The following is a 10,828-nucleotide window of genomic DNA, read 5'->3' on the forward strand; positions in this document are numbered from 1 at the left end:
ACCTGCAAATAAGCCTTGATGACCTTGTAACTAACAGGAGATTCATTCTGAGGTGTTAATGATTAATGCTAAGTCTGGCAGTGTCTGCAGAGTTATGCGGAGGACTTTCAACTGTCCCCCCTCCCCCACCACGCCACCCATCGGCAGCAAACTCCTGCAGTTCAGACGTGACAAGCCTGGAAGCTGTAAACTCTTGGCAGAGTGCTGTCTCTCCTGACATCTTGGTTGGAAGATGCTGTTCTCCCTGATTGAGGGGGACAGCAAGGGAGCATGCCTACACACATTTGATGTCCTCCGTTGACATGGAGCGAAACAGAGCATCTGATGGAAAACATGTTGCCCACAGTTGATAACATCTCATTAGTTCATTGACAGTATTGAGGCTGTCACTGTAAAGTTCTCACTGATAAAAAGACAAAAATTAACAAATTGCAAAGGATGTTCTTTATCACCAGCCAGTGCGCCTCACCATTATGTGCCCACATCTGTCTTTTCAGGCACCTGAATTATTCATGGAGCTAGCAAGCGTTCTTTATGTGTGTGAGGGTGGAAAAATTAGCCCAGGCAAATTCGAGGGCTAAAAGAAGAGATGCTCTGGTTTCCTTTTGTTGGCTCTGTTGAAAGAGGAAATCACTCCCTGAGAAAAGCCTTTAAGAGATGCCCCTAGTAGTAATTTCTGGAATGGCATGAAGCAGGTTGCTATACAAAGGGAATAAAAACTAGCCAAGCCCCAAAAAAAAAAAAAAAACTAGCCAAGCAAATGGAGTAAGCGGGTCCTAAGGTGAGAGGCCCTGAAGGAAGAGGTGTGTCTTTGCTCTATAAAAGGTGTGTCTTTGCTCAGCCACCACCCAGAGGCAGACTGGACTCAGGCACCCCTTGCATCCAGCAGCTACAGGGCCTTCCTGCTAGTCTCCCCAGTGGAAGTAATGCTAAGAAACTCAGGCTCCTCTGCAATCATCATGAACAGGCAGGGGGCTGCGCAGCACATGGGGGTTTTACCCAAAATGTATAGGACTCCACTCAGCGTATATGGGGGTGCCGGAGGCGGCAACACCCGCATCTCGATGCCCAGACAAGTGGAGAACTATTTGAACATTGTCACTGGCAAGGAGCTGCTCATTGCCAATGAGAAGATGACCATGCAGAACCTAAATGACCGCCTGGCGAGCTACCTAGAGAAAGTGAGTTCCCTGGAGCAGTCCAACTTCGTGCTGGAGAAGCAGATCAAGCAGTGGTACGAGGCACACACCTCCACCTCCAGCAAGGACTACAGCGCCTACTACAAGCAAATCAACGAGCTGCAAGCCCAGGTGAGGCCCCGCGTGGTCCACTCCACTTTCCGCTGAGTGACAGGTCAGGAGGGCGCAGAGCTTAGGTGGGTCCAGGTAGCACTGGAAAGCTAACCGGGCTTGATGCTGCAGCTAGAACATGGGACATAGTCTGTGCTCTATCCTTAAAGCTGGTGTACCCATGTAACACTGTGATTTTGATTTTCTTCCATCTAATTACATACAGCATATGAAATTTTATCCACTGATCTTACCATCTGCATTTTGTCACAGCTTACCTCTAAGGGCTAAGCCCAGTGTAAACACTTATTCTGAAAAGAGCAAAAGTGAATATAGGTGTTATTAAAGCTTCCTTAGTCGCTCACCTAGTTCCCATTAAGTTTTGAAACCCTCGTCAGTCTGGTGATTTTCCAGATGTCATTTATGTATATATACTAATATCTGTATTCAAGTGTTAGGTCATAGATTTCAGTGACAAAGAGACAAGGTAGAAATGGGGGGAGGGGCAGGTCTTCAGGAGAGCTGGGTGTTTAAACGTCCAAGTGGGTAATCCCTGCATCCAGTCCAGAAACTGCTTCCTTGTCATAAAATGTTCTATTGCCCCTAGTTCAAATTGATTGCAATCATATTAAAATCTGATAACCTGGAAAGATCATCTCTGTTTTATCAATTGTGTGGTTTGAAAAAGGAAAAAAAAAAAAAGACTTTGCTCCTACTTGAATACTTCAATATGACTCAGAGTAATCAGTGTGCTTTAAAAATCTTATCTAATCAAGAAGTGTCCCTTTCATTATTTCTATTTCTTTATCTTTATTGAGCTATCATGATTTTACATCCTTGTTCACTGTGTTCATTTCTATTTTTTTTTTCTTTTCAATAGCTTATTTGTCCATCATTTTGTGCATTTTTCCACCTCAGTTGTAATCCCCTTGGGCTTCCCATCACCAAATCACCCGTGTGCCGACACCAAAGTCCAGTGCATTTCCCTCCCCCCACTGTTTTTTTATCTCATTCCCCACTCCACCCCCATAAAATGTCTCTGGCATATACCTGTTCATGATTATTATTATTATTATTTTCTCGCCTCGTCCGCTATACTCCTGCTATGAGTGAAACCATTCAGTATTTTTCCTTTTCTTTCTGGCTTATTTCATTAAGCATGATCTTTTCCAGTTCCATCCATGTTGCTGCAAAAGAAATGTGTTTTTTTTTTTTGGTTGCTGAGTAATATTCCATTGTATATATGTACCACATCTTTTTAATCCAGTCATCCACTTTTGGGAATTTGGGTTGTTTCCATGTCTTTCCAATTGTAAATAAAGCAGCAATAAACATGGGGGTACAGGTATCTTTTTGAATCAGTGTTTTTGTGTCTTTTGGGTAGATACTTAGAAGTGGGATTGCTGGGTCCTATGGAAGCTCCATGTTTAGCTGTTTGAGGAAATTCCACTTTTCCATAGTGGTTGTACTAGTTTGCATTCCCACCAGCTGTGCAGGACAGTTCCTTCTTCTCCACATCCTCGCCAACATTTGTTGTTGCTAGTTGTTTGAAGATGTGCCATTCTCACTGGGATGAGGTGGTGTTTCACTGTGGTTTTAATTTGCATCTCCCTTATTATAAGTGATGTTGAACGTTTTTTCATATGCTTCTTGGCCATCTGCATTTCTTCTTTAGAGAAGTGTCCTTTTAGCTCTTCTGCCCATTTTTTGATGGGATTGTTTATTTTTGTTGAGTTACATCAGTTCGTTGTATATCTTTGTGAGCAATCCTTTATCACTAGTTATGTGTGAGAAAATTTTTTCCCAATCAGTGGGATGTCTGTCTTTGTAATGTAGCTTTTGCTGTACAGAAACTCTTTAACTTGATGTAGTCCCACCTATTTATCCTTGCCTTCACTATCTTTGCATTGGGTGCTCTATCTTTAAAGATGCAGTTGAAGTGTATGTCATGTAGTGTTTGGCCTATCTTTGCTTCCAGGTATTTTATGGTTTCCGTTCTTATGGCTAGGTCTTTAATCCACTTCGAGTTGATTTTTGTGTATGGTGTGAGGTAGTGATCTAGTTTCATTTTTTTGTATGTAGCTTCCCAGTTTTCCCAGCATCATTTGCAAAACAAACTTTCTTTATTCCATTGTATCATTTTACTCCTTTGTCAAAGATTAGCTGTCCATAAACCTATGGGTTTATATCTGGGTTTTCTATCTGAATCCACTGGTCTGTATGTCTGTTCTTGTTCCAGTACCATGCAGTTTTGATTATTATGGCTTTGTAACATGGGATTGTAGCTTGAAGTTTGGGATTGTAATGCCTCCATTCTCTTTCTTCTTAGTCATGACAGTTTTGGCTATTTGAGGTCTTTTGTTTTTCCATATGAATCTCATCAATATTTTTTCTATTTCTTTGAAGAATGTCATTGAGACTTATTGGGATGGTGTTAAATCTGTATCTCGTTTTTGGTAGGATGGCCATTTTGATTATGCTAATTCTCCTGATCCATGAGCAGAGGATGTCTTTCCATTTCATGGTGTCTTAAATTTCTTTTGACAGTGTTTTGTAAATTTCTTTGTAAAGGTCTTTTACCTCTTTTGTTAGGTTGACTCCCAGGTATTTGATTCTTTTGTTTTAACTGAAAAGGGGATGGGATGCTTTTTTTTTTTTTCTGCTTCTTCTGATTGGTTGTTTGTGTATAGGAAGGCCTCTGACTTTTATGTGTTGATTTTATATCCGGCTACCTTGCTAAACTGGTTGATGATTTTGATTAATTTCTCTGTGGAGTTTTTAGGATTTTCCATGTAAATTAACATATCATCTGCAAATATTTAGATTCCTTGTATGTCTTTTTCCTGTCTTACTGCTCTGCCTAGAGCTTCCAATGTTATGTTGAAGAGCAGTGGCGATAGTGGACACCCTTATCTTGTTCCTGATCTCAAAGGACAGGCTTTCAGCTTTTCTCCATTGAGGATAATATTTGCTGTGGGTTTGTCATATACGGCTTTTATCATGTTCCTTCTATTCCAAGGATTTCGAGGGCCTTAAACATAAATGTTCATTTCTATTTTAATGGTCATAGCAAACAAAGATCATCAGTCTCTTAAACTGTGTCATCTTAGACATCGGGGCAATGGGATTGAAATCTAGAAATTCCTTTAAGTTTTCAGGACTGAAGGATACTTGAGGCAGGAGTGTCCAAATTGCTCTCTGCCACCTCTCAGATTTCCACTAAGAATAAAGTCAGTCAACCCTTTTCCCCTTCTGTCTCATGAGTCAAATTTCTGAACCTACTTTGGGTGATCCCTTACACATGGCAAGCCATGCTTCCATAAGAGGGCACAGCCACTGTTTGTTATAGAGACACCATAATGCAGTCTTTCCTACTATGTACTGACCTCTGACCCCTTTGCATTTAGATAGCTCACCATTGGTAGCTGCTTCTAGAATCAAGAGCTTATCTACCCTGGTTGCCCTCATCTCTAACACAACTCCCACCCTCATTCATTGCCCATTCACTCAGCCAGTGGCCATTTGTAGATACAAACAAGGTGCTAGGCAAGAGGAAAAGGGTGGTGAACATGCTTGAGGGGGAAATGGACACAGACAGGCTAGAGGGGGAAGTACTTGGGGCAGGAGGGCTCTGTAGGCATGGGAACACAGGTAGCTCACCCATTCTGTCCTGGGGAAATCAGCAAAGTCTTCCTTGAACCAATGATATCTAAGGGTAGACGTGAAGGAGTCCACCAAGTACAGGGTCTAAGTGGGGAAGTCTAAGGTAGAACAACTCCAAGGCAGGATACTCTAAGATTTCGTAACTCTGTTGAATTAAATTCTGTAGAATTTCAAGAAGGTTGACCTAACCCTGATGACTAGAATTGCATTTTATGACTCTTAATTAAGTCCTCATATCATGATTCTCCCTTTGTATTTTAGAGTGGGAATCCTTAAAATGAACACCATCTGTGACATTATGCTGGTTGTTTCTGAGATAAACTCAATTATTTCTGCTCCTGGCCAGTTGAAAATGTCATTTTCTTCTCATTTGTTTTCCAGATTAAAGAGAACCTGCTGCAAAATACCCGATTATTTCTGAACATTGATAATACTAGGCTGGCTAGTGATGACTTCAAGATGAAGTAAGTTCTCTAATACCATGTATAACTTCTGGAAAAGGATTCTTTTCTGTGGTTCTTCATGACATTCATCTTTCCCTGTGCTTGTTGGTGGAGGAACTGCCAGTAAACATTTTCTGAACCTTGGGGTTGAAGAGTGATTGAAAGCCCACTCAGGTACCCCAAGACAGGAGCTGGACTTCTCTCTCCCCAGTCCTAAGATGGGATGACCCAGTGTGTAACTGAACACCTGTGGTAGCTCCCTCTGTCCTCCTTGTTTAGCTTGGTGGCTGGAACGTTTTTAGTAACCTGGTATCTACCTTTTCACCCTCCGAACTAAGTTCTACCCTTTGAAGTAGTAATTAAGCAGTTACAACTCATCTTCTGAGTAAGTCATGCCTGCTCTTGTGATTCCCCGAGTCATTCATGTCTCTTCAAGGGCCACCAAGTCCCAGGTGTTCTCAATATTTCCTAGCTGGTCAATAATTTATGATATGGTCTGGGCGACCAAAGAACCAGATGATGACTCAGCAGTTCAAATTGTGTCCCCTATCTGTGGTCACATGCCACAAGCATGAGGAAGAGCTCCTCATGAACCGACACTTCCCTATCCTGAATTTGTACAATATGTTGGCACTAAAAAGCCTTTTGTGGCTTAGAAGCTTAATAGTTTATGCTACCAGGGATCAAAAACAAAAGGAAATGGGAAAGTAAAACTGAAAATGAAAGCAATAAAGTAGTATTAATTCAATTAGCATGATTGTCCCATTGCATTATTATTTTTTAAAGTTTACACTTTAATAAAAAAAATGGGCCTATAGAAATTCCCTTTGGATATATCTGTTTACAAAATAATAAGACAAATTATTATGTACATTTCTAAATAAATCTGACAGACCATTATTTAATATTAATAGTGAGAACCCTTTGCTCACAGAGTAATTAAAGAAAAAAATAACTTTTATGTCTAAGATATTCTAGAACTTGGGGACGTCCTAAAATAATTGCAAATTGTTTTCTTACTAATCACTCCAAATCACAGAGATTATATTATCGAGCAATTTATGTGATTGCTAGGTTCTCATGAACATTTTTGGAATATTTAAAGAAAAACACAATGTATCGAAGGCATCTCACATACTACATAAAAATCTGCCTCATGATAGCAAGATGATTTCTATAATGACTTCAGAAGAAATGGTTTATCTCTGCATATTAATTAACTCACAGGTTTGAAACAGAGAGAAGGTTTTGCCTAGTCGTGGAGTCTGACCTTGAACGCCTGCATAAGGTCTTGGATGGTCTAACCCTGGGAAAGACAGACTTGGAGCTGCAAATTGAAGAACTGAGTAAGGACTTGGTTGTCCTCAAAAAAGAACATGAAGAGGTGAGAAAATATTCAGAAGTGGTATTGGAAGGGATGGAATGGCCATAATAATAATAATGGTAACGATAATAAAAATGAAGAGGGGGGTGGAAGAAGAAGACTTGGTGGCTGTGACAGAGATGGTGGCGATGAAGATAAAGATGGCGACGAGAGATGTTGAGCTTCACTTCCTTTGATAAGGTTGCTCTGGGCTTCAAATGACATGGAGCATTTGACAGCAAATGACATGGACCATCAAAAACCTTATTTTTCTCCTCTTCTTTTTACTCATCCCCAAAGACTAACTGTCTATTCTGTTCAGCCTTCTTCAAGAATATGCTTCCAACTAAAATCAACGTGATTCTCTCTCTCGTAGGAAGTGGCTGCTCTCCGCAGGCAGCTGGGCACCACTGTCAATGTGGAGGTGGATGCCACTCCTGGCCAGAACCTCATTGCCATCATAACTGAAATGAGGAAGAAATATGAAGTCATGGCCCAGGAGAGCGTTCAGAAGCTTAAGGACCACTATGATAAACAGGTAACAGTGTCATTCTAGCGGGTAAGCAAATGTGCACATATAGCATCCAAAAAGTGGTGACTTGTACTCTTTCTTTCCTGACTCATTTGTTTTTGTTTTTGTTTTTGTTTTTTTTCATTTTGGGAACTGTAGATTTCCACAGTGCAGGAAGAAGTTTCAGTGAGCACTGGAGGCATTAAAGAAAGCGAGGATCAATTAAGGATGCTGAGACAGAACTACCAGACCCTGGAGATCGACTGTCAGTCTCACCGCAGTGTGGTAAAGCCCCCTGACTCCCAGTCTTCACTGCGGTGGCTCCTGGGTGTTTGTGTTAAGACTCAGGCAATGCAAGACTCCTAAGAAATGGCCCACCCCCCGTGCAGAGCTGGCAGGGAAACAGGCCAAGCAAGTGACTACAAATCAAAGATGTAAAGAAATCCAGTGCAAGGGTAAAGTACAGCAAGGATAGTCAGGGGAAAGAAGTCCTGGAAGACTTCACAGGCAAGTGGCCTTTAAACTAGATCAGACCCTCCCCGGTGGCACAACGGGTTAAAGCACAGCACCAGGAAGCTGGTCGCAGCCGCTTCAGCGGAAATTGGATCCCCAGCAGGGGAGCTGACCCACATGGCCCAGCAGACTTCTCCTTTCCCACCCGCAACTCCCCTCAGCAGTGTATTTTAGTCAGTCGGCCTGTTCTGCTCCCCACTCTGTCTCTGCTGAATCCTCTCATCACCTGCACCTCTGGCCTGTACCCAAGTCCTGTGTGCAGAAATAAATAAATCTTAAAAAAAAAAAAACTAAGAAGTAAACTAGATCAGAAAAACTGAAATGAATTTTTAGGCTGGAGGACAGGGGTAAAGGCATTCCAGGCTAAACAAATCTACCAGCTTAGGGTCAACAGCCCTCGGTCACAGGGGCATTTACCAATATTCCATTCGCTGTGGGTTAGCTACCACTCGTGAGTCTTCACAACACTCCCGCCCCAGGGGCAAGGATTAAGGAGTAGACCCCAAGGGGGCTTGGTGATGGTGTGAGAGCAGGGAAAGAACAGTGTCTGGAGCTTGCACTAGCTGTGTGAGAAGGTGTCCTTCAGTCTCCCAGAGAAAGTCACATGACCACACCTGGTGTCAATGAAATCTTGTGGGGGGAGGAAGTGCAAGTTGAGCACCATGGGCAGTGCCGGGCACAGAATGCCAAGTGAGTGCAAGCCCAGAGCAGACCCAGAATCCCCGGTGCTGGTGGGCTTAGCAGACTGCCTTTGATTAGCTAGATGGGGGAGAGGGGGGAGAGCTAGCATGTGTGAGGCCCACAGTGACTAGCTGCAGAAATTCTCCTCAAAAGAAATGAAAAGGAAGCCACCCCTAAATCAAGTCCTCCACTGAGAAACACCCACTTTTTCTTGTGTTCACAGAAAGAATCTTTGGAACGTACACTAGAGGAGACCAAAGCTCGCTACTTTAACAGGTTGGCCAGAATAAAAGAGGAGCTAAGCTCCCTAAAGAGCCAGCTGAAGACCATCCGGGATGAGGCAGAACACCACACGACAGAGTATAACGTTCTCCTTGACTTAAAGATGCGGCTGGAGCAGGAAATCGCCACTTACCGCCGCCTTCTGGAAGGGGAAGATATGTAAGGTTCTCAGAGTGGGGGCGGGGACCCTGTCTGCTGCACCGCCTCACTGGCTGCGCTCCAAACCCTGTCACTCACTGCACCAGCGAGAACCCAGCACCAGTGTGGAGCCCAGCACCATATAACCCCTGGCACACACATCACAATACACATACCACAGCACAACAAACATAAACCCAAAAGTGCACACCCTCCAACCCCATCAAGTACAACCTTTACATCTGAGGTTGTCCTGGGAGAAGATGGTTATATGGGTGATACATATCATACTTATGTAAATGTTTGTGATTAATGCATAATTAAAAGCACAGTCAGTCACTGTTTAGAATTTTTCATTAAGAGGTTAGGAATCAAAAAACAGTCCCCCGGCCCTCCCTGGTGGCGCAGCGGGTTAAAGCACAGCACTGAGAAGCTAAAGCCACTTCCGCATGAGTTCGATTCCTGCCTGCCCCGGAGGTGACCATATGGCGAGGCAGACCTCTCCTGACCCGCCTGCTGCTCCCCTCAGCAGTGTACTTCGTTGATCTGCCTGTTCTGCTCCCTGCTCTGTCTCTGGTGAAGTCTCTAGCCGCCCCTGAGCCTCTGGCCTGTACCCCAGTTCTGTATCCACAAATAAATTTAAAAAAAAAAACAGTCCCCCAAGGGCCGTGTGGGTCACTTGAAGGATCCCAGGCATTGCAACAGTGACTCTCTTTAAATCCTGCACCCAGGAACCTCAGCAAGAGATTTAAACTTCCACTGCAATTTTTGTTTTTTTAATAACTAAAAGTAGCAGCAGTTGCTTTGCAGGTCACTTGTGAAGCTACCTGTATTTCAGGGTAAAAAATCAGACACTCAACCTTTTTCTTTTTTCTTTTTTCTTTTTCTGTTTCTAAAAAATAAAACAGAGATGCAACTGTGGCGTTAACAGCCCTGGAAAACAAAGGTAAGTGCTTTAACATTCATGCATTTTTCTCTAAGACTAAACTGTCATTCAACTTACCACTTACTGCCACTGGTGGAAATAAGGAGAGGTGAGTCTGTAGGTGAGCAGATACCACCCCCACCCTGGGGTTCTGGGCACACCCCATAAAGACCCTTCCTGTCCTGGAGGCTGGGCAACTCTCTCACCTGGTGTCCTGGCTGTCCCAAGGCATCCTGAGAGCCTGAGGAAAACCAGGAAGAAAATGAGCATTTTGTTACACTCACTAGCGCCTGTTTCCGTCAGGGGGTGGGAAAGGCAGCTAATTTGTACACTGGGGGCCAGTGACACATTTTCTTCTTCATATATGAATCCCATGGACTTAGGACATTTAAGGAGAACAGGTTCAATGTTTTTCTGAAAGAAGGAATTAGATGCAAAATACTGATTTTGAGCTGAATACGATAAGCCAACAGTTATGTGGCTGAATTAGCATTTTTTATGTTCCCATCTAAATTCAGAAACGAAGGTAACCAAGAAGATTAAGATGGTCATGGAAGAAATGGTGGATGGCAAGGTTGTGTCGTCTCAAGTCAAAGAAATGGAAGAAAACATCTAAACAGTTGCCCCCCAGACTCTGCCGAGGTTATGAAAGAACTGAAGCTATAACTTTTTGTTCCTGGCAAAAAGGAGGCATCAGAAAGTGCTGAGAATGCTTTGTAGTGTTTAGAAGGGGAGAAAGTCCACTTACCAGCATTTGCATGTGTTTTTCTCAGAGGAAGCTCACTGGCCTGAAAACAGATACCCACAACGCCCCAGACCCTCAAAACCCCCTTACTGTCCTCTCCACCGTGAAGCATGGTGCTTACTGGCTCCAGGTTAAGGCTCCTGAAAATTATAGCACATTTCAGTTTACTAAACCTCTCAAGAAGAGTCCATGAAAATCGCAAATTTTCCCATTTCTCTCATTTTTCCCGCCCCTGCACTTTATTCTTTCAGGCCCCTGGTTTCTCACCTGAGCTG

The 10,828-nt window shown here is 43.0% G+C and overlaps 1 protein-coding gene across 1 annotated transcript; it reads left to right on the top strand.

The window, feature by feature from the left end:
- Window positions 1-949: 949 nt before the first annotated feature.
- KRT20 (keratin 20, type I) lies at window positions 950-10,424 on the top strand. The gene is made up of 8 exons (XM_004684969.2): window positions 950-1,310; window positions 5,334-5,416; window positions 6,623-6,779; window positions 7,135-7,296; window positions 7,429-7,554; window positions 8,687-8,904; window positions 9,792-9,829; window positions 10,327-10,424. The coding sequence occupies exons 1-8, from the start codon at window positions 960-962 to the stop codon at window positions 10,422-10,424; spliced, it is 1,233 nt and encodes a 410-aa protein (XP_004685026.2). The 5' UTR covers window positions 950-959.
- The last annotated feature ends 404 nt before the right edge of the window (window positions 10,425-10,828 follow it).

Source organism: Condylura cristata, unplaced genomic scaffold, assembly GCF_000260355.1.
Source record: "Condylura cristata isolate star-nosed mole 26May11 unplaced genomic scaffold, ConCri1.0 scaffold00017, whole genome shotgun sequence".
NCBI classification, from domain to species: Eukaryota; Metazoa; Chordata; class Mammalia; order Eulipotyphla; family Talpidae; genus Condylura; species Condylura cristata.